The sequence below is a fragment of the Mustela lutreola genome, chromosome 14, assembly GCF_030435805.1.
Source record: "Mustela lutreola isolate mMusLut2 chromosome 14, mMusLut2.pri, whole genome shotgun sequence".
In the NCBI taxonomy this organism is placed as follows: Eukaryota; Metazoa; Chordata; class Mammalia; order Carnivora; family Mustelidae; genus Mustela; species Mustela lutreola.
In genome coordinates this window covers 11,517,771-11,542,169 of record NC_081303.1, presented here as the reverse complement: position 1 = coordinate 11,542,169, position 24,399 = coordinate 11,517,771, and the positions used below count along the sequence as shown (strand labels likewise).

The 24,399-nt window shown below is 41.4% G+C and overlaps 1 protein-coding gene across 1 annotated transcript in view; it reads right to left on the bottom strand.

Moving 5' to 3' along the window:
* CNST (consortin, connexin sorting protein) overlaps positions 1 to 24,399 on the bottom strand; it is a 108,993-nt gene that overhangs the window by 20,637 nt on the left and 63,957 nt on the right. Inside the window, exons 3-8 of the mRNA XM_059144979.1 lie at positions 20,008 to 20,213; positions 11,743 to 11,773; positions 9,768 to 9,854; positions 9,194 to 9,308; positions 7,078 to 7,099; positions 6,794 to 6,890 (exon numbers count right to left, since the gene is read on the bottom strand). Coding sequence (XP_059000962.1) covers positions 6,794 to 6,890; positions 7,078 to 7,099; positions 9,194 to 9,308; positions 9,768 to 9,854; positions 11,743 to 11,773; positions 20,008 to 20,213 — 558 coding nt within the window. The remainder of the gene's footprint in view (positions 1 to 6,793; positions 6,891 to 7,077; positions 7,100 to 9,193; positions 9,309 to 9,767; positions 9,855 to 11,742; positions 11,774 to 20,007; positions 20,214 to 24,399) is intronic.

Sequence of the window (24,399 nt, the reverse complement as noted above, 5' to 3'; positions counted from 1 at the left end):
CTGCATCGTGGGGCTCCCTGCTCAGCAGGGAGCCCGCTTCTCCCTCTGCCTCGGCTCCTTCCCCCAGCTCATGCTCTCTCACTTTCTCTAATAAATGTAAAAAAACCCTGCCTATGTATTTTCAAACTCTGACAGATTTACAACTATAGCATATGTCCCAACAGATAATCTACCAGTTTTAAAATGTATCCTTTTGGGGTGCCTTGGGTTAAAGGCATGGCTTTAGTGGGTGGCTCAGTGGGTTAAAGCCTCTGCCTTCAGCTCAGGTCATGATCCCAGGGTCCTGGGATCGAGCCCCGCATTGGGCTCTCTGCTCAGCAAGGAGCCTGCTTCCCCCCCTCTCTCTTTGCCTGCCTCTCTGCCTACTTGTGATCTCTGGCTGTCAAATAAACAAACAAACAAACAAACAAACAAATAAATAAATAAAATCATAAAAAAAAAAACAACAAAAAAAAGTATCCTTCTTGGGGCACCTGGCTGGCTCAGTCAGTGGAGTATGTGACTCTTGATCTCAGAGTTTTGAGTTTGAGCCCCCTGTTAGGTATAGAGATTACTTTAGAAAACAAACAAATAAATCTTGAAAAACACAAACAACAACATCCCCTCAGCGGAGCTGCTCTCTCCGTGGGCTACACAGACCCGGTCCTGGCATTCCCTTCCTGTGATCCCTGCAATTCCCTCTCGTACTGTGCTGGGAACATTGTTCTGAATCCCAGGTCTTTCTCATTGTTCATTCTCTCTTGGATTTTTTTTAAGGTACATGGAAGGCAAACTTCGGATTGTTCAGATCTGAGTCTTCCTTCGTGCCTGACTAAAACTTTGGTTGGGTTGTTTTCTATGATGGAGGTAACTTCCTCTCACAGCCTGCAAGCCACTGCTGTACCGTGTCCCGCTTCCCTTTGGGCTGTAGTCTCTCAATCAATCCGAATACCAATCCCCATCACCTACATTTGCTTCCTGGAAGGTCTGGATTCTTTTCTTTATATCTGATGTCCTGAAGCTTTGTGAAGTTCTTCATGCTTCGTGTTGGGTACTTGGTGGGACTTTCAACCTAGAAACTCATGACCGTCAATTCTTGGAATTTTTAAATATGATTTCCCTACTCCTTTGTCCCCTGTTGCTTTCTGTTCCTTCCCTTCAGAATGCCTGTCTTCCGATTTGGGCTTCACAGACTGATGGTCTCTATGTTTTCTGCCACACTATTCCTCTCCTTGCCTTTGGATTAACTTCCTGGGACACTGCCTCAATTTTATCCTTTGACTTTTCTAATTAATTTTTTTAAAGATTTTATTTGTTTATTTGAGAGACAAATCACAAGTAGACAAGAGTCAGGCAGAGAGAGAGGGGGAAGCAGGCTTCCCGCTGAGCCAGATATGGGGCTCGATCCCAGGACCCTGAGACCATGACCTGAGCCGAAGGCAGAGGCTTAACCCACTGAGCCAACCAGGCACCCCTCTAATCAAGTTTTTAGTTTTATTTTTAGAGAGAGAGAGAACTCGAGTGAGGAGTGGAGGGGTAGAGGGGGAGAGAGAGCGAATCTTAAGCAGGTTTCATGCTCAGCACGGAGCCTGACTTGGGACTCCATCTCATGATCCTGAGATTATGACCTGATCAGAAATCAAGAGCCAGAGGCTCAGCTGACTGAGTCACCCAAGCACCCCATAATTAATTTTTTATTGTGGACACCACACCTTTTATCTTCTAAGAATATTTTCTTTCTCTGAATGTTTTTCTTTTTTTTATTCTTTCATTTGATAGAGATACAGAGACAGACACAGAGAGAGCACAAGCAGGGGAAGAGGGAGAAGCAGACTCCCTGCTGAGCTGGGAGCCCGACGTGGGGCTCAATCCCAGGACCTGGAGATCAAGACCCGAGGAAAAGTTAGACACTTAGCCATCTGAGCCACCCAGGCGCCCCTGTTTTTCTTTTCTTATTGTAAGAAAATAAGAAAAAAATAAGTTCCTTATTCTTTTCTTTTCTAAGATGTATTTGAGAGAGAAGGAGAGCAGAAAGAGAGAGCTGAGCAGGGACCCTGATGTGGGGCTCGATCCCAAGATGCTGGGATCACGACCTGAGCTGAAGGCAGACACTTAACCGACTGAGCCACCCAGGCACCCAAAACCACTCCTTATTCTTGTTTTCATATATACAATATTCTCTCTAACCTATGACACTGTTCATTTTCTTAAAGTTTTCATCTGTTCTCTCCATTTTATTTCCTTTGAGCTTCTTGGGGTTGGATCAACTGGTCTGGTTTCCAGTCTTTCTATCTGAGGCGTTCTTCAGTGAGGCAACAAGAAGCTCTGTGGTTAAAGGCAAGTCTTCTCCAGGAGTGGTCAGTCCTCAGCGTGGGAGGAGGAAGGCCTGGGCCATTCACTGCGAGGCCTTTAATATGAATATCTGGAGGTTTTATCTCCTGGACTTGAGTAGCCCGTTTCCTGAAGAGGAAGCAAGAGACCAGCCGCCACAGTTCTAGATGGAGCTACAGAAAGCAGGTTAAGGCTCTCACAATTCAGGTGGTAGGATTTTCACGCAATCCTCATTTTCTATGTAAGACCTCTTCCTTGAGTTGTGCCTGATCCCACGTCCACACTTCCTCCAACCCAGGCGCTCTATGAAATAAATGTCAGCCTCCCGCTTGGCAGAAAGGGCTTATAAAGGTCTAAGTGTCTCTTGTATAGTCTTTTTGCTGAACCTCCCTGCTCCCAGTCCGACTCTGAATGCATGATGTCAGAGGCACCTCCATGCTTCCGATTCCCAAACCTTTCAAGGCAGGATTCAACATTGTTCCCACAGACACTCAGCTTTCCGCCTTCTCTGGTGTAATAAGCCAGTTGCCACCCATCCACCTGCTTTCCAGCTTCTGGAACTTTCTCGATATTGCATATGCTGCTGCTTCCTTGCCAATCCTGTGGCTGTGGGTTTCTGCCTTTAAGGATGCATTTCTGGGGGCATCTGAGTGGCTCAGTCATTTAAGGGTCTAACTTCAGCTCAGGTCATGATTTAGGGGTCCTGGGATCAAGCCCCACAACAGGTTCCCTGCTTAATGGGGGTCTGCTTCTCCTTCTCCCTCTGCTAATGTGCACTCCCTCTCTCTCATAAATAAAATCTTTAAAAACAAATAAAACCCATAAAAAAATGAATGCCTTTCTGATATCTCAGTAGTATTCCAACAAAAAGTAAAGGTAAATGTCTGATCTGCTCTGATTAATCAAAAATATTTTCTGAATTTTTGACAAGTATGTATTCTAGTATAAAACTTACGGTTAACGTTTGTTAATATTAGCCTGAATTTCTGTTAATTGGTGCTCCTGAACCCAAAGATCCAATGACAGAGTCTGTTACTCCCTACTGCATTCACTCATACCTACTAAGAAAAACTCTACTCCGATGGAAAAAAAAAAATGGAATTACAGCTGAGTATATGACTGATGCTTAATACACACTGAGTTAAAGGGGGAGTTCTAAAAGGAGCAGTTAGACACATAATCCACAGAAATGTCGCTGTCTCTCAGTTACTCTTTCCCATTCCCCCATGAGTTTTCTCTTTAAAGTTTTATTTTGTTTTATTTTGTTTTATTTAGTAATCTCTACACTTAATGAGGGGCTCAAACTCATAAGTCCAAAATCGAGAGTCACATGCTCATCCAACTAAGCCAGCTGGGTACCCCTCCCATGAGTTCTCCTTACAGTAACTCCCCCCAACAATTCATGATGTAAGACTAAATCATTCATGAGTTAACACGTCTTATACTTTCTGCATACCTCATTAATTAACATTAAGTACAAACATTTGCATGGTATCAGGACTGTAAGATGACATTTTCACAGTACACTGAAGAAAAAATACTTTAAGTATGAAATGTTGATAATGTCCAGCTGCTACAGAGGAGAATTCAGACCTAAAATTGTTCATACCCAGTCATCAGGGAAAAGTTAAAACCACAGTGATACTCATGTCCCCTAAAATGACCACAATAAAGCCTGACACAGTAAATGTCAGCCAGGATGTGGAGCGACAGGAAGCCTCGCACACCGCAGAACGGCCTGGCAGTTCCTTGTAAAATTAAAAATGTACCTTCCCTATGTCCAGCAATTCCGCCCTCAATTCTTTCCCCAAAAGAAATGAAAACATAGACCCACAGAAAGACTTCCCGGAAGGTCTATTCACCCCCTCCCCTAACTCATGCTCTCTCTCCCTCTCTCTCAAATAAATAAATAAATAAATAAAGTCTTGATTATTTATTTGCTTATTTATTTATATTTAGAAATTTTATCCATGATATCCTCAGCCTGGAAACAACCCAAATGTCTGTCAACAGGTGAATGGATAAACAAATTGTGGTATAGTCAGAGTGGAACATCACCAAGCAACGAAAAGAAATGAATCAATCACACATGTAACAATATGGGTGATTCTGAAAAACAGTACACTGAGAAGTTCTACTTATATTAAATTCCAAAGCAGAGAAAACCCACCAACAGTAACAGGAAGCACTGGGTTGCCTGGGCCTGGAGGTGGGAGAACTGATTATAAAGACAATTGGGAGGAAGATTTTGGCATGATGTGCTACCTCTCGATTGGAGTGATAGTTATGTGAGTGTATACACTTGTCCAAACTCCTCAAATTACACACTTAAAATAGGTATATTTGGGGGCACCTGGTTGGCTCAGTGGGTTAAAGCCTCTCCCTTGGCTCAGGTCATGGTCTCAGAGTCCTGGGATTGAGCCCCGAATTGGGCTCTCTGCTCGGCAGGGAGCCTGCTTCCCCCTCCCTCTCTCTCTGCCTGCCTCTCTGCCTACTGTGACCTCTATCTGTCAAATAAATAAATAAAATCTTAAAAAAAAAAGATTTACCAGTTGATCCAATAATTCCACTACTGAAAACATGAATGGGAAAGATGGGAACTCCTATGTTTATGGCAGCATTATTTACAATAGCCAAGATATGGAAGCAGCCCAGTTGTCCAGGAGCAGATGAACAGATAAAGAAGATGTGATAGATATGTAATGGAATATTACTCGGCCATAAAAAAGAATGAAATCTTGCCTTTTGCAACAACATGGATGGACGTAGAGGACGTAGAGGGTATTATTCTAAGTGAAATAAGTCGGCCTGAGAAAGACAAATACTATATGATGTCACTCATATGTAGAATCTAAAAAAAAAAACAAGTGAAGAAACAGACAAAACACAGAATTGGGCCCATAACAAAGAAAATGAACTGATGGTTGTCAAGAGAGGAGAGGGAATGGGGAGGATGGGCAAAATGGCTGAAGGGGAGTGGGAGATACAGGAGTGAAGAAGACAAAAGAATAAAAAGTGCAGCACAGGGAATATATAGTCAGTGATACTGTAATAGCATTATATGGTGAGGACGGTAGCTACACTTGTGGGGAGCCCAGCATAATGTATAGACAAGTCCAGTCACTATGTTGTGCACTGAAACTAATGTAACACTGTGTTTCAACTATGCCCCCCCCCAAAAAATCAGAAACTTATTTTTTTAAATAGATTAGAAAAATCAGATTAAAAAAATCAGAAACCATTTTTTAAAATAGATTAGGGATAAAATGTAGGAAGAGAAATTTGTATTTCAAAATGCAAAATATAAAATAAAATTTTATTTGGAGAAAAATCCAATTTCTTTTTTAAAATTTTACTTATTTGAGTGAGAGGGAAAGCACAGACTTGCTTCTGAGCAGAGAGCCTGACTTGGGGCTTAATCCCAGGGCCCTGAGATCACGACCTGAGCCAAAGGCAGACACTTAACTGCCTGAGCCACCCAGGTGCCCCGAAAAATCCAATTTCTTAAAAAAAAAAGAAAAAGTGAAGAAGAAGAAGAGACAGAACAGAGTATAGTAGGAGTGACTTACGGCAATATCACAAATTTGCCTCACAGAAGAAAAGGGGATAAAGATGTGGGGCAGGGCTTTGTAAAGAGAAAAAAGGCAGATTAAATTGAAGCCATCATCATCACCATCATCTTATCACTTTGCGCAACTCAGTCAAACAGCTGATGCCGTGTGTTTACTGCACAGGCTCTCAGGCCCAGGGACGTGAAGCCTCAGACTATAAATCAGTAGTAAAATCATACATTAGGAAAAAACAAACACCCTAAGATGTATTAATTTATCTTTATTTTTTATAAAGTTTTTATAACGAACCCACATTAGTACTGTAGGAAAGAGTTTCTAAAAATCTTTGAACTTGTGGTATAAGACACAGAAGTGGTAGAAAGTATATCATAAATGTTTTAGAAATGTATACTTGCAAATTAAAGTACACCGTAAGTCAGTTAACAAAAAGGGAAGAGAATAAATTGCCATAGATACATTACCAAGAAACAGAGCTCTTAAGTATTTAGATTTACAGCACACATTTTGGTAAAGTCCGTATATAGTAACTGTTGGTTTTTAAACAAAACAGGGCATCTGAACCTACACCAAAACCAATGCTGTTTCAGAGCATTTTTGTGCAGTTTTGTCATATTCTGTTAGATATAACTATCTCCTGAAAACATGGAAATAACTGTATGTTTTCATAAGAAGTTAGATGTTATTAATTCCTACTACCAGTTTTCTAAAAATAGGGTTACACAATATAAAAAGAATCTCAGTTTGCAATTTGTCTGGTAGGAAAGGTATATGCAAAAAAAAAAAAAGGTAAATGTACAAATTCTAACACTTGTAAATTTAGCATAATAATACTTTTAATACTTGTAAATGTAACGCTTGTAAAATTTAAGAAGCAGGCATCTCTTACATTCTTCTCTACAGTAAAAACATACCCAGTTCTTTGGCTGTGGCTCCTCTGTCCTTTGGGTCTTCAGAAACTATTAACTGTGTAAAGCATTTCCTTCCCAGAGGCTTTTCTACAGTTGTTATCTAAAAAGTAAAACAAAACAAAAAACACACATTTTTGTTAAAAAGTTTTGAAAACTGTTGTGTTAAGTTAGAAAACCGAAAATACTCTGAGAAAGGTTTCATTATTTCCTAGAACAGTCCATATAACAGACATGTGACTCTTAACATTTCTTCCCATAAAATACTTCCAAGGAGACAGGTCTCTTACCTTAGGTTTGGAGAAAAGAGGACTGTAGAAAAAAAGAAAAAAAAAAGATTTTTAAAAAATTACAGGAGCAATATGCTTCCAAACAAATGTCACTGAAATGGCTGTAAAAATAAATTATAGCTTCTCTGGATTCTAATATTAGCACAGAACATTTCCAGTGCTGAAACATCGCCACTGGTTCACACAGTTCAAAGGGCAAGCTCTCTCATGTTAGCAACTTAGCTAGTCAATTACTACTGAAAACCCCCTTCTTTGGGGTAAATGCTGAGATCCGGGGGGAAAAAAATGTTAACATTTTGCTGATAATGTAAAGAGTATTTGACACACACATTTTTAAAATTTCAGATTATGTCTTTATAATCTGAAGTAGGTAATGATAGAAGATAATTTTATTAGCATTATCTGTGGGAACAGGTAACAAAAAAGGGAATTTTTAAATTTTCTATGTTTTAGAGGAATATCAAAGATGACAGAATGCATATGTCCACAGAAAAGGTATGCACAAAAATATTTATAGCCACTTGATTCATAATACTGAAAAACCAGAAACAATCTGAATGTTTATTAACAATATCATGGAAAAATAAATTGCTACACAGTCCTACAGTGAATCCATACAGGAAGGAATAAAACCGGGCAAATTACCAGTACATGCAACAACATGTAACACAGACATAGCAAAATGATGGGCAAAAGCAGTTACTACAGAAATCTCCATTCTGTATGATTAGGTTTCTAAGAATTACAGAATAGGCAAAAACACTGTTACAGTACTTAGTGGTAATTTTGGGGGTGGGTGCTGAGGGATCTTTCTGAGGGGCTGTGCTGTTATGTGTCTTGGTCAGAGTGGTAGTTACATAGACATTTATATGTATATAAAACCTTCACTGAGCTTCTGTGCTTTAATGTATGTAGAATTCAAAATTATTTTTTATAGTAAAAAATTTAGGAATAATAATTTGGGGGGGATTATCCAAATTTGAAGCATAAATATGCCATGTCGATATTATATTAAATAAATACTTGTTTTCAAATGATTAAAACATCTGCAACACATTAAAAAATGATTGATTCCATGGGAAAGTCAGGGAAAGTGTCTATATACTGAATATTTTGAAAGAACACAATGTTCCTTATCTATTGTAAAATATTCCATGATTTTAAAACTCTGAGAAGTTTAAAGTTAATTTAACATGCTGAGAAATTAGGTTATAATGCAGAGTCCCTAAAAACATTGTTTCCAAGGTTCAAATCAACAGCAGAAAACTGTCATCATGAGAGGTGAATGAACATCATTTCTGAATCTACAAAGGTTCTTCAAAGGCTGGTCTCCAAAATAATCAGAGCCTAATGCAACTGTCCACTACGTGGGTCTGTTTCATTACGGACAAGTAAGAGTTTTCGTCTACTCTTTGTGATTCCGGAGGAAAAGGAGAAAATGTTATCCACAGGACTGAATCTTGCAGTGTCCATATCAAGGATTCTTGTACATCTCAGAAATCTCGTTTAAACATCACTAGTTTAAACACTATCATGTATCCTTGCCTGCAGATTTCTGAGTCTTAGAATAATGAATTTAAAAATATATTTACATGCTTTATTATTACTATGATTTAGTTTTAAAAATCCCAATCTTTGATACAAATCAAGCATTTTAAAATAATCTGGTAAATGTAAAAAAAAAATTATCTGGTAAAATTACCTTTCCTTCTGCAGTATTTTGGTTAAATATTGCACTGTTTCTGCTTCCTGCCATTAGACAGATGTGTTTTGGCTACAACATACATACTGGCAAACAACTACAAAAAAAATTCTAATACACAATTTTTTCCCCATTTCAATCACCTAATCTCGCAACCAAAAAGAGATCAAAATTAAAAGTTGTATTTTAAAATTTCTGATTAGAAGGTGTTTTGAACTTACATAAAGTTGAACTTTTACTGAGTTCTCAGACACTATGATAAAAGCCAATCAGATAAACACTAATCACTTTATCTGTTTTAATATCTCCCACTGAAAACATTAACAAATAAAAAATGGACCATGAATTTCAAATATTCAGTGCTTCTTCGATACTCTACTTCAACTCATTCTATACAAATACTGATGTACTTACTCTTGGTGTGTTGTGCAAAACTTAGTAAGTCGTTCAAAATCTTCACCATTAAATCCTTTTTCTGAATTCCTTAGAGTTGTAACTGTATGTGGTTGTACAGTTTTCCATTTTGTTTCTAAATTTAAAATATTTGTTAATTACTGGATATTATGAAACATATTTAGGAGGGCAAAAGTAGTTAATTGGCACCACCACTCAAAATCCCCCGGCAAAGTTATCTTCTCATACAGCCCAAGTTAACACAGTGAAAAAAGGCTGTCATTACTTTTCAATACAAATAAATATTATCCCAGGGATGAAATTAGCCAGTAGGGCATGCCAAAGGATTGGAAGAAATGCAAACAGTTTTAAGTGTGTTCTTTTCTTGGCATTGATACAAAGAGCAAAATATAGAGAGAAATTTTCTCACAAGGACATAGACTCCTGGTAAAATTGCTACTTTCTTTGCAACATTAACTAAACTGTTGAGGCATCTCTTTCCTGACTTACAAAACCAGGTCAAATAAGTTAAATTTCTAGATAGGAAGGTGTTAGATTACTGATAAGTGCACAGCCCTTGTAAGTCTGTACTTACCCCACTCTTCTTGAATGGCAGAGAGATTTGCGAGCAATTTCTCGTGATACAGTCGTTCAAGCTGAATGAATTTCATTGCTTTCTCATCTGAACAGAAAAACTGAGGAAAATAGAAATCCAGACTCTTTACATTTAGCCTCATATTGCAAGGATGTCCTCTTGAAATTGGAAAACTTGGAGTTTACCAAATATTAAATTAAATATTTAATATTTTTAAATTAGAGTTTCTTGATTTGGAGTAGATAAGTTTTGATGCCATAGCTACTCGGGTTCCATTCTGCCAGCAAACAGAAACTAAAAGAGGGTTTTAATGCTCAAGGAATGCTCACTTGCCAGTGTATCTCTAGCAGAATCAATTAAGAGGAATTTAGTTGCAAACAGTATCCACCTGGAATCCTGGAATCTAAATGTTTCCCATTTTTTCCCTCTCCTTACTTTACTTTCTGTCAAGCAACTACATTACCCTCTAGTCAAGTCAAGCGTGTGCTCCTGATTTTGACTCACCGTGACTCTCTAATTTTTTCTCACTGAATGCTTTTCTCTCACAAGTCAAAGGTTTGCAAGCCAAAACAAGGACAGAGCACAACATTATATGGATCTTTGGTAAAAATTTAATTAACTGGCCAGAGTGGTTTTGTAATTATGTGAGTCTCCTCTTCTGTAGATTTCCCTATAAGGTTCTTCTTCTCCATCTGTATCACACGGTTAGCAGCATGCGAGGTCGTGGTCAGGTGCCCAACTGTCTGCCTTCCTTTGGGCCATGTTCTAAATGCTGACCCAGAAAGAGGGGAAGAGAAGAAAACGTGGGTTAGCTTTCTGCCCTTCCCACGATCACTTGGACACTCAGCTCTCTCTCGCATCTGCAGTCTTCAAACTGTGCCAGGGATCATAAACTAGGCCGGGGAGAAGTGGGGGCAACTCCACTTTCCTCTGCCCGTGATGTAAGTATACCGAAGTTTCTCAAACTTTACTGAACACAAAAGTGATCTGAAAAACTTACTAAAAATGTACATTCCTAGGTCTGATCTCTAGAAGCTCTGATTCTGAGGCCCATGGGGGTGCACACTATGAAGCCCCCGCCCCCACGGCCGGAGGTGGATGCTGGTCTATACTACACTACCCTGTGCTCACTATTTGGTTAGAAGAAAAGTTCTAGCTTCCTTTCCACCAGAATTAGATCTCCTGCGCACTTCGTCACGAGCTGCCACCATCTGAGGTGGTTACCACTGTCGATCTGACAGGGCTCGGGGTAACGACTGCATTTCCCTCGATCTCTTTGGAGATGAAGAACAAAGTCAACAAGGTGAGGACAGAACTGAAATCACACAAGTGGGGAAACACAGGTGGTGAGGGCACATTCTTCTAGAGAGTCTATATATGGGGCCATCCCTGGAGAAGAGAAGTGATTTTTACAAAGGGCAATTGGAAAACTGAGGGAAGAAATGTTTCCTGTATAAAAGCTAATATGCAGTCTCACTTGAAAGCATTTGATCTATTTAGTTCAAGTGAAGAATTCAGTCTTCCTTTTGTAGCTAAAAGCTAGACTAAGACGCTCGCAAGATCTATTATGTGTAATGTGCTCCCCAGGCTCTGCCACACGAATATCACTTGACTTAGGCTTCTGTTTTAATTCAAAAGAAAGAAAACCCAACAGATTTTCAAATTATATTTTTTAGCAATGTGCCTTTTTCTACCCCTCATAAACACACCAATATTTAGATCGTAGTAAAGTTGGGGATTTTTCATGGAAGGCCAAATTTGGGTGGTTCTAGAGAATTTTCTGGAGTGGAAGAAATTGTCTACACCTTGCTTTCTGAGGTGGATACATGGATGCACAAAGCTGTGTGCACCACTGAAACACCCATCGAAAACAACAGATAGATATATATGTTTTTGTATGTAAACTCAATTTTTAAAAAATGGGCAGTTCTCCATGAGTCCTATGAATGTCTTCCTGTAATTAAGAAAAGGATACAGTCCTCCTCCCGGAAATAGGACTCTGCTATCTGTTAAAAACAAACAAAGACAGGAAGTTAGATTAACATTTGGATAAAAAGGCAAATACAGAACAAATCAACACCTCAACATTCTCCAAGTCTTTGACATCAGACTAAGAAAACTCTGAACTACACACACCAGCTGAGAAGAAATCTGACTGGAGGCACAGGACACATTTCTGAAGTCACTGAACGCAAGCAAAGCCAATGGACACATTCTTTGGTCTTTGTAACAACCCCTCTCTCCCTGCTCTATTTCAAATTCAAGTCAACTTCACCAAGTCATTAGAGTTTAGAAGCACAAACTCTAGAGAATGAGGAAAATACTACAGGACCTTACAACAGCGTAATGGGGTGAAAGAGTGACTCCGTCTTGTAAATCAAAAAGTGAAAATGTGTGAAGTCACATGAGACTCATTCGCATTTCACCAAGTACTTCACGGGACACTGACTTTTGGTTCGCTTTCGATATTTCAGAAAATTCAGGGCCAAGTGCTAAGAGTTGAGCAACGACATGCTGCACGGGGTAAAGGGCACTGGAGGGGTGGGGGGCAGTCCAGAGATTGGGGAGATGGCCCCAGTCGAGGCTTATCAGTTACCAGCTTCATTCCAAGGCATATTTAAAATGAAAAATTATTTGATTCTGAACATTTTGGGATCTTTCACTTATATTTTTATTTAGATACAGCATTTGTAAATAGAACAACAGCAAAACTGAAAGTATTCACTGGAAACTTTCACTGAGAAATAGTTGCAGAGACTGCTGTCATATTTAGAATATTTCATATAAATTTTCACACTTTTAAAACAGTTTCACTCTTACTAAGTCTCTAGTAAGAGAGGTGCTCCATCTATAGATCCCTGTCTCCGTTTTCCAGCTCGCTGTTGATGTGAAGAGTAATATGGTACTTGTCAAGCCTATAATCTAGCAAAAAGGGAGGTTTTTCATAGAAAATTCTTAAATCATAGGAAACAAACTGAGGGCTGCTGGAGAGAAGGGGGTGAGGCATCCCCTGATGAGGTAACTGGGGGACAAATTTAAATTTTATTTTATTTTATTTATTTTTTAAAAAGATTTTATTTATTTATGTGATAGAGAGATCACAAGTAGACGGAGAGGCAGGCAGAGAGAGAGATGGGAAGCAGGGTCCCTGCTGAGCAGAGAGCCCAATGCGGGGCTCGATCCCAGGACCCCGAGATCATGACCTGAGCCGAAGGCAGAGGCTTAACCCACTGAGCCACACAGGCACCCCCAAATTTAAATTTTAAAACAAAGGAATAGTTTTCCCCAAATCCCACAGTGGAAACAGCATAATTTAAAAGGAAAATATTTACCTAGCTTAAAATTTACATTATCACTCCAACATTTTTCCATAAGCAATAAATACAAGTGGACTCAATCTCCTCTTTCTAAAGTTTTAGTTTAACCTAAAGCTTGAGGCACCTGAGTGGCTCAGTAGATTAAGCCTCTGCCCTCAGCTCACATCATGATCTTGGGGTCCTGGGATCAAGTCCCACATCAGGCTCTGCGCTCGGCAGGGAACCTGCTTCCTCCCCCCACCCCACCCCTGCCTGCCTCTCTGCCGACTTAAGGTCTCTCTCTCTCTGTCAAATAAATAAATAAAATCTTAAAAAAAAATACTTTAAACTAAAGCTTGAGTCCATACATACTTTCTATTCTGAGGACTTTGCAAAGGATAAACTGATTTTCAACATTCTGCTTGTCTTTCATCAGCCCATCCATCTAACAGTACCAACTGGAATCAAATCGTCAATATTTAACTACTTTTTTACTTACAAAACAAGAATTCCACGTACTACGACCAGTAGTGTGCTGACACACGCCTGACGCCTGGCTCTCGAGTACTGGGGAGAGCCCTGACTTGCAGTGTTCACTCGTTTCTGTGTCGTCAAGGCTTCCACCACAGCCAATCTCCAGCGACCAACAGGAAGGACCTCACTGAGTATGGTTCTCATGAGCTATAGGAGTGCGCTCCAGCACACCGCTGGGTCACGTCTAATAGAAATCACGAACTTTGCATTTATCAACTTCCAGTGAAAAGTCTCCGGCATGGCATCGAGTTTCTCTATTATACATCACATTGAATATAGTCTCCGGTTGCCCATTAAGATTAAATGTCTGGCTCTATAAAGCCATTCTTGTTGCCTTTCTGCCCTCGTGTACCATTGGCACACGCTCATTTATAAAAGGCTTCACGCTCTCATAAACCAGACTTTCTCGCACTACAGAAATACACATTTCAATTAGCTTTCAGATTTCTGTGATGGTTCCAATACCATAAAAGCAACTATAAAGGTAGGGTCACGAGACCCAAGGCCTCAAAAGCAACAGGCATTTCCAGGTGAAAGGGCAGCTGGGGAAAATAAGTTCGCGCCCCTGGGCAGTCTGGCAGGGCAAGAGCAGACGGGATTTTCTTTGATGTCCCATAAGTCTAAATCTGGGAGGAAGCCCGGTAGAGCAGAAACGAACGCGAGGTGTGGAGGTGACTAACCGGACTGCATTCTGGTCCCAGCTTTGCCACTGCTGGCCATGTGACCTTGGACATGTTCTTTTATGTCTCAAGTCTCAGTTTCCTTATCTGTACAATAGGGACAGTGGTACCTGGGACTCTGCAAGACAAGGCTGCTGTCAGGATTGAGAGAGGGAGTGTGCGGGCTGCCTGGATGGCTCAGTGGGTTAAGCCTCTGCCTTCGGCTCAGGTCAGGATCCCAGGGTCCTGCGATCGAGCCCTGCATCGGGCTCTGTGCTCAGCAGGGAGCCTGCTTCCTCCTCTCTCTCTCTGCCTGCCTCTCTGCCTACTTGGGATCTCTGTCAAATAAATAAATAAATAAAATCTTTAAAAAAGAGAGAGAGAGAGAAAGAGGGAGTGTGAATCTAGCGTGGGGGCCAGCATGGAGCAGCAGATGCTGAAAATGGTTTGAGTCTGAGTCTGAACCGCAAGGGCAAGACTCAGAGTAGGACCATGTGGAGAAGTAAGTTGAAGATCACTCTGGGAGGGCAACAGTGTGAAGGTTTCAGGTTTCCAGGTTATTTTGGTTCTAGGTTTCCTTTACTTACCAGGAACCAGAGAGGGGAAGTAGGAAGGTCTCATTTTTGGCCATAGTCACGCAAGGAGCCCAGGGGGTCCACTGCCTGCCTGAGTCTGACACCAGTTTCCAGTACAAACGCACTGAGCACAGAGTACCATGCTTGAGGTTTTTCTTCCCACTTCTATAGGAAAAGCTTCCAAGTTTATGACTTCAGTCATATACTTAGAGCTAACCTGCAGTCGTATTAACTAAGTGTGTGAAAGATGATTCATACCGAGAGCAAGAATTTCTAAATGGAATCTTCAAGAGTTTCAAGAGCTAAAAATACAAGCCCATATCTGATGTAACTGCAGTCATGTTTCCAACAGCCTTTAGCACATATTCTCTGATGGAATATCACTTCAAAAATAACAACTGTCCCCAAAGGGACTCTCCCTCTTCAATTCCTCATTTCTGTTCATGGAACTGCCACTCGCCCAGCCCGGATCTCCTGGCCATCTCTGACTTCTCTGTTCCCTTTCTTACCACTCCATGTCCTAGGGATTCTTCCTTCAAAGGGACTGCACTCCATCCCTCTCTGTGGCCACCACCACCATTGGAACCAGCATGCTTTTCTCACCTTATCCTTGATTTATCACTATCTCCTTTCAGTTCTTATTTTCATTAAAATTGTGTAAGCCTGGGGTTTCAGGAGTCCAACAGTCCTATGATACATGTTCACAAAGCCCTGCCCTCTTGGCTTTCTCTCCATTCTTCAGGAGCAAGCACTGAGAGATCTGGTTTCCTTCTCTTTTAACCTGTGTATCCCTAAACATTATGCCTGTTTGGGCCATTTCTGGACTTTGGGGTTTTAGAAGATGAGGACGGAGCCTTTTGCTCCCCTGGCCCCAACTCTACAAACACACAGCGCACACACACACCCTCCCACACTCCCCTAATCCATATGGTTATACTGGTTATAGGTAACATTTAATGTTTGCCTTACTGTAAGCCAAGCCATATAGTAAACTCTTAATTTTCCTTTCCTGAAAACTTTTTGTTTTCCCTGGAGTTACTTTTTCCTTTCCTTTTCCCCCACTTTTTTTTTTGGAGGGGGGGCACAGTTTTCCATGCACTTGCCACCTATACAACTCCAAGCATGCCACCAAGAGTCTATCTTCCCTCAATACATTCAGAAAGAGCAAATACTCAGAAATAGGAAAGTGATATAGAACTTTCTCCCCAGACTACTCTGGTCTCCTCCAAACAGAACTGGAGCCTCTCTCATTGGTACAGAGCTGTCATCTTAGAACATTCCTGCACCTCCAGACTCTCTTCACCCCTCTCCTGGGTAGCACCCTGATTTCTGGTATCTCACACCCTCCTGCTCCCAGGCTTACCCCTCTGCTTTGGAGCAGCCTCTAGAGGCTTCCTCAGAAAGGGGTAAAAGGAGACAGCAAAGGCCCTGGGGTAGGAGCATCCTTGTATATCTGAGGAACTGCCAGGAGGCAAGTGGACCTAGGAAGCAGTGAGTAAGAGGGAGCATTTCGGAATTAAAGTCTAGGAGGGAACAGCCCAGATCGTGCAGGGTCTCACAGGCCCTGTAAGGATTTTAGTTTTAATTCTGACTAACAAGAGAAGCCACCAGAGGGCTCTGAGTGGAGGACTGACAGGATCTGACTTAGGTTCTCTCTAGGTCACGAAATGACTGCCATGTAGAAGACAAAGACAAAGGGGAGAGGGAGAGTTAGGGTGGGGATTTCTAAAGTGATGAGTTCCCTGCAAGAATCCAGGTGAGGTCTGAGTCCTGCACCAGGGCGGAGGCAAGAAGGGGTCAGATTCCGGGGACCGTGCGCACGGAGCTGCAGCCTGCATTCACTGCACTGGGTGTGGGGGGAGAAAGAAAGAAAAGGTGACTTCAGAGCATTTGGTCTCAGCAACTAAAGGGATGGAGCTGCTGTTGAACAAAAGGGGGAAAACTAGGGATGCAGAGAAAAAGCTTTTTGGAAGAAAAAGCAAAGTTTGATTTCAGATATCTTAAGTTTGAAGTGCTCTTCAGACACCTCAGGAGGCTGGCTATAGAAGCCTAGAGTTCAGAACTGCATACAGGAGAGCTCTGACGTGTAAAGGTTAGTAAAATATATGGGGCACGTCAGGGGCTCAGTGGCTTAAGCATCTGGCTTCAGCTCTGGTCATGATCCCAGCGTCCCAGGATTGAGTCCCACATCGGACTCCCTTCTCAGCAGGGAGCCTGCTTCACCCTCTCCTTCTGCTTGTGCTCTCTCTCTCTCTTAAATAAACAAAACAAAACTTTAGGGGCGCCTGGGTGGCTCAGTGGGTTGGGCCTCTGCCTTTGGCTCAGGTCTTCGTCCCAGCATCAGGGGTTTGAGCCCCATATGGGGCTCCCTGCTCAGCAGGAGGCCTGCTTCTCCCTCTCCCACTCCCCCTGCTTGTGTTCCCTCTCTCGCTGTGTCTCTCTCTGTCAAATAAATAAATAAAATCTTTAAAAAAAACTTGTAAAAAATTAGTAAAATATGGAGGCAGATAAAGCATGCCAAGAAGGGAGGGTCCCAAAGGCAAATAAAATAGTGCTTCAAAATGGACTATAAGCTCAACTTGTCAAAGCTCCTCCCATCACCAGCAGGAGGAAAACTGAGCACTGACCACTAAATGGGCATGAACATGTGACATGGAGGCCATGAAGACTTACGATCTTCAGAATGTAATTTTCATGGCATGTGGGGCAAAAGCCAGACTGGAGTGGGTTCAAGAGAGAATCAGGCATGGAATGTTACCAAAGCAGAATCCTTGTCCATAGTGTTTTAGACTGAATCAAATCATAAAGGAACAACTAGACAAATCCTAATTATAGGGCATTCCACAAGAATTCTTGGTTCTTCTTAAGAATTCTTGGTTCTTCTTAAGTTTAAAAAAGAAAAACAAAACAAAACAGAAAAGGCAGGGACTGTTTGGGATTACGGAAGACTAAAGAAGCCTGATGACCGAATGCAATGTGTGCTCCTTCACGGGATCCTGGGTTAGGGGGAACTAGTCATGTTTGTGGAACAACGTGAGGGAGACGGAACTACAGGCTGGCTGTCCGTGGAATAATACTGATACCAGCGTCTCATTTCCTGGGGTTGATACCAGCACTGTCGGGGAGTATCCACGGTGTTGGGGACACATGCACATATGTTGAGGGGTGATGCTACAGTGCACCCAAGAATCACCTGCAGTCCTTGAATTAGTGACAATAAGGGTGCCATCATAATGCTTACTCTTTATTTGGCTCTTACTGTGTACCAAGCACTATGTTAAATGCTTCCACACATATTACTCCATTTGGTCCTCCACGTTACAGAACACATTGAAAGCCACTTAGATTGTTAGTGGTAGAGCCCAAACCCCCGCTTTTAAACCCTCACCATGCTCTCTAAGCCCCTCTGTCAGGGGAGGACAGATGGCCAAGATATTTAAGAAGCAGGATCTACAGGACTCAGCAAACTGATATGTTTCTGGGGGGTGGGGAGCGTGGGGGTTGTGGAGGGGTCCTGGGGAGGGTGGGCAGAATTTTACTTTGAGACAATAAGAGGCGCCTGGCTGAGTCACCAGAAGAGCACATGACTCTTGATCCCGGAGACTGTGAGTTTGAGCCCCATGTGGGGGGTAGAGGTTACAAAAAAGAAAAATAAATAAATAAACTGAAAAAAATTTAAACAATCTTCAGGCCTAGATGTACTAGAACCGTTTTGGCTGTAGGATCGTACACCAGTAGAAAACAGCATTCCTCTTACTTTTCTCAAGCAACAACAGCCCAGTGACATAAACTCCTTGAAAAGATCTGACTACATCTGCTATTTCTATCTTTACTCCAAATGTCCTTTTCCTCAACTTTTTATCGAAATTCTATAGAAGAGTCCAAAGAAGAGTAAAATCATCAGCCGTTTACCTTTCACCTAGATCTGTCAATTGTTGACATTTTGCCAAATCTGCTTTCTCTCTCGGTCTTTTCCTCTCTTATGTACTTTTTCCTGCTGAAGTATCATAAGTGACGATAAGTAAAAATATCATAATACCCTTCACTGTATGTCACTTCACTCCCAAATATGTGGGCACATCTCTCTCAAGAACAAGGACACTGTCCTATAAAACCTCTAATTCTGTTACCAGTCTCAGGGAATTAGGGCAATAATATTATTTAATATACAGCCTATATTCAAATTTCTCCCACAATGTTCCAAAAACAGATGCACTGAATGGAATAAACAAATTCTGGTCCCAGGACTGTAAGGAAATTGCTTGGTTGGTGTCTCCATTAGTTCATTATTTTCATTTTGAAGGAAAAATTAAATGCGGCTCATACATATCTTATTTTTCTGAATTAGCTGTTGTGTAAAAACTCTGCCTCACCACCACCGAGAAGGCCTCCTGGTGTTCAGAATCCCCATCTCCTAATTTACCCTCCCAGTCATCAGCAGAGTTATTTTTCTGAAATTCACATTCGATTTGGCATTCCCACCATTAAAAACTCCCAGTCCCAAAAGGAGGGCCGTGGTTGCTGCCCCAGCCATCCAATGTCAAGTCCCACCTCCCCATCTTAATCTCCAACACCATCTCAGCCTTGCCTTTGCGGGGGCTGACCTCTCCTCCGGCTCCAGCTCACTCCGCTCATCTCGTAAGCGCCTACACACCCCACAAAACCAGCTCAGTCATCCTGTATTCCCCTGATGCCCACAGAACAGAGCGAATCACACATTTTATGCTTTTGCCGAACCTTAAATATCTGTCAACACTTACTACAGACTTCTCCCGTTATTTATCTCTACAAGTGTTTCTCCTGTTCCACAGTGGCTCTCTTACACACATGCTCTGTTACGTAATCTTTGTTTCCCCAGTGTCTAGCAGAGTTTTTGGCATCTCGGTGGTACTTACTAAGCGCTTGCTACACCGACTCTTAACTTGTACACAGCGTATTCATTACATAAATCAAGTGATTGTCTGAACTACAAGTGGATTATTGAAGGCCAATGTGTGGCCACCAGTAGCCATACGCTAAAGTTCCCACCAGCCACTGACCCAGGATCACATCCTGGGCTCTCTCTCCAATGACAGGTTGGAGGGAATCGATGACAGAGAATTGTCTTTCCAGTGACTCCAAACCCCAGGCCCAGGACTGTGGGGGAGGTAGGACGTGGAGGGTTTGTTGGGAGTACCTGGTGCAGGCAGAGGGGGAGTGCCCTAGAATCCAACTGCTCAACCTCCCCGCGGATAAGTGAGAACAGATACTGGAGAACTTGCTTCGGGGCCTCCGGTTGATCATTAGCGTTTACTTCTGCAGACTCTTCATCGCTCACTGTGGGTGTGGACGCACCGAGCGTATTTTCTTGCATCAAAGCTGTGGCATCTCCTGAAGAAAGTCCTTTAAGAAGTAAAAAAAATGCCTACGTTAGGATGAAGTATCATCCTGATAGAATACCTTAAAATAATTATGTCTGCTAACATAAAATTGCATAAAAACATAAAAATATGCATAAAATTTGCAAATAAAGCTAATCAAATGGGGGGGAAGCTCAGAACCACAGATTTTTGTCCTTGTTAAACTGTGCTGTCATCTGACTGCTTCTGTTAGCACACACGTGAACCATTTTTGCAGAATTTTAATTAAGAGTATTAATGAAAAAAGATCCAATGGAAAGTATGCAGGTTAAAACCTGATCACAAACTTGAGTCAACAGAGGAAAAAACGGATTAGCTATAATTGAAAGTCCTGGCTTGCTCAAAATACAAGAATTAAACAGCAAGGTAAATGCACTTATCCTCTAAAACTGCTAAAGAAGTTAAACCCTTCTCTTTAAACTCTGGTCTCATAACTGTAGCACTACTTCTGGATCCCAAGAGAGCAGCAGGAATTCAGATGCCAGAGACAATGGCCATGGAAAATTTTTTCGTAATAAGAAGCTACCAAACATAAATGTCAATAAATAAATAAATAATCCATGAATACATGCATGGCCTAGAGCTCCTGATGTGATGTACCAAATTTTGAAAATTTAATCACTACATGTTTGAACTTCACCCTTCATGGAAATCTCAGCATCTGCTCTAATTGCATATTCACCTTAAACAGACTGTCTGCATCTGTACATCCATTTAGGGGATCAGCCTCAGAACGGCTCTTTCTCAGTAATGCAGTATCTGTCCCACGTTTGAGGATGCCTCCTGTGAGCTCTCTGGAATGGGTCCGGAATTCTGCCTTTACTGCCTTCTAAATAAATCCACTGCTCTACACAAAAGGTCAGCTCTTCATCTCCCTAGTAAAACATTCTGCAACTTGAGCGACTACAGATTCTAACAGGATTTTTTTTCCCCATCTATGCCTATTTATATTTTACCCTAACAAAATCCATGCATTTCTGTATAACAGAAATGGGGCCTATGGTAAACTTGTCCTCTGAACTCTGTGGAGAGCCTGCAGGATGCTGGATTATGTCACGGTGATGGCTGAAAGGTTTCATCTGCATTAGGTCAGAACTCCTGCATCCACAGGGATTCACTTATGGGCTATGGTTATTGTAACTGTAACCAGCAGTGTCTTCAGCATGAAAACTCCAAGTGCTGTCATTTCTAAAATCAGTCACCTATGGTGATTCCTTATATTTTAGAAAATTCCCTTCTATGAATTTTGTATCATTTGGGATCTAGAAATACAGGGCTTAGTGATGGCCTGCCATTTTGCAGGAAGAGTATTTTTGAAAACATGCATTATTCTTCTGCTATCTACTTTTCTAACCAAATGGCAGTAGTGCCAGTATGGGAAGAGAAGCTTTCCATAGAGAACTGCAAAGAAACTAAGAGAATTACTGTTTCTTTCTCTGTTCCCCAGCCACACTACTATGTCCAAGACATTTAATCTCATATAGACCGTTATAAAGCCAGCCTCCCAAATTCTATACTTCTCTTGATTAGATTCTTCCCACATAGTTATCAAATAGTACTCCATGCTTCTTCCTTGAAAACATGTAGGAATTATATAATGGTCATTTTCAACAAAGGGGAGTTAAAGATAACCCTTGTAGAATATTACCAAAGAACAAGATTCTCAAACATAAAGAAAAATGACAGACCTTACGACTTTCTTATCTAAAGGAGGTCAGAACAGAGTCCTAAATAATGGAACTGGAAACACAGATTGTGATTATCTGTTAGACAGTGTAGACCCATAATGGCCATGGTTTTTGCTAGATCCATTTTCAAGTTACTTTATTAATTAATATTATGGATACATACAATTATAAACATGGGATGCATTGGTACATAAAATTATGGAGCCAACAAAAGAAACTGTAACAAAAAGAAGAATATTAGAACAAAACCAACAAAAGTTTGAAAAGCATATACACAAGTCTAAAGATCCCAAGAGCAATGGAAGGCCAATATAAACCGAAAGAATATAGTAGTTTAATCACCAAGTGTAGGGAGGGAACGGAAAATATGAACTAGGCTCATATGGGTCATTCCAAATGGGTTAAAAGGTCAGGGAAACTTGAAAGACTCATACCACAAAAGGATTGTTTATTGGGGCTGAAGATCATAAGCTTCAGAGACAACTTCATTACAAAACTTACCTCTTAAGATACTATTCCTTGCTGGGACAGAGTAGTATAAATAAAAAACCACTGGAATAGACGAGGAGACAGCAGTTCTGTCATTATTTTTCCAAGTGAAATCTGACCATCTCAAACATTCAGTCTCCACAATGATTTAAGAAATGTAACCAAGCTGGCCACTATGACCCCAGCCTCTAGACCAGCTCCCATGGACCCAGGCTCCAGGATCATCCCAGCCCCAAGCAACCATCCAGCTGACTCAGGTTCCAGGCTGGGTCCTATCGGTATAGGCTTTCAGCCAACATCAGAGCCAGGCTGGCTCTCATGGACTAAGCTGTCAGGCCCACCACCCTAGTGGTCCCTGGTACCTCATCCATCCCCAAGGACCCAGGATCTAAGGCCCACCCACATGGACTCAGCAGCAGGCCCACCCCAGTAGACCCAAGCAGCAGGCTTGACCCCTGTGTACCAAAGCACTAGGCCTGTCCACCTGCTGACCCAGGCACTAGATCTGACTACCTGAGGACTCCAGCACTAAGCTTATCCATGGTCATCACCAATGGGCTCACCCAGAATCTCCAGACAGGCTGACTAGTGAAGGATTTCCCTGTTGAAGCCACTCTGTAAAGACTGGTTCTTTAGGTGTGCAGACACTAACACAAATCCACAAGGATCACAAATAATCCAGAAACACGACACCATTAGAGGAAACTAATAAAGACTCAATAAAAGACCCTATAAAACTGGAGAATCTATGAACCATTGACAAGGAATTCAGAATACTCTTCTTAAAGAAATTTAATGAACAATAAGAAAACACCGATAGATAAACAAAATTGGGAAAATAACGTAGGAACAAAATGAAAACTTCAACAAAGAAATAGAAACCATCATAAAAATCAAACGGAAATACACTGAATACATTGAGTTGAAAAGCTGAATAGGAGTACACTAAAATGAGAAATTCAACAGAGAGCACCAACAGCAGACTCAACCAAGCACAAGAAGGAATCAGTGAACTTTTTTTTTTTTAAAGATTTTATTTATTTATTTGTCAGGGAGAATGAGCACAGGAAGACAGAGTGGCAGGCAGAGGGAGAAGCAGGCTCCCCACTGAGCAAGGAGCCCAATGTGGGACTCGATCCCAGGATGCTGGGATCATGACCTGAGCCGAAGGCAGCCGTGTAACCAACTGAGCCACCCAGGCGTCCCGGAATCAGTGAACTTAAAGATACTTCATTTGAGGTAGGCCTGGGTGGATCAGTTGGTTAAGTGTCTGCCTTTGGCTTGGGTCATGATCCAGGGGTTCTAGGATGGCATCCCCCATCAGGGTCCTTGCTCAGTGGGGAGCCTGCTTCTCCCTCTGCCTGCCGCCCCCCTGCTTATACTCTCTCTCTGACAAATGAATGATTAAAATGAAAAAAAAAATGTCATTTGAAATTATCTGGTCAGAAGAGCAAAAAGAAAAAAGAATCAAAAAGAATGCTGAGGGATGTCTGGGTGGCTCAGTGGGTTAAGCCGCTGCCTTCGGCTCAGGTCATGATCTCAGGGTCCTGGGATCGAGCCCCGCATTGGGCTCTCTGCTCAGCAGGGAGACTGCTTTCCCCTCTCTCTCTGCCTGCCTCTGCCTATTTGTGATCTCTGTCTGTCAAATAAATAAATAAAACCTTAAAAAAAAAACCAACAAAAAAACCCCACAGGAATTCTTTAAAAAAAAAAAAAAGAAAAAGAATGAAGAAAACTTACCTGAATTGTGCAGTACCGTGAAGAGAAACAATCTATTCATTACTGGAGTCCCAGAAGGAGAAGAGAGGGGAAAGAGGGCAGAAAACTAACTTAAAGAAATAATGACTAAGAAATCTCCAAATATGGAGAAAGATTTGGACATCAAAGTTCATGAAGCTTATAAGTTCCCCAAAAGTACCAACCAAAAAGATCTTCTCTAAGACACGTTCTAATAAAACTATCTAAAATCAAAGAAACAGTATTTTTAAAACA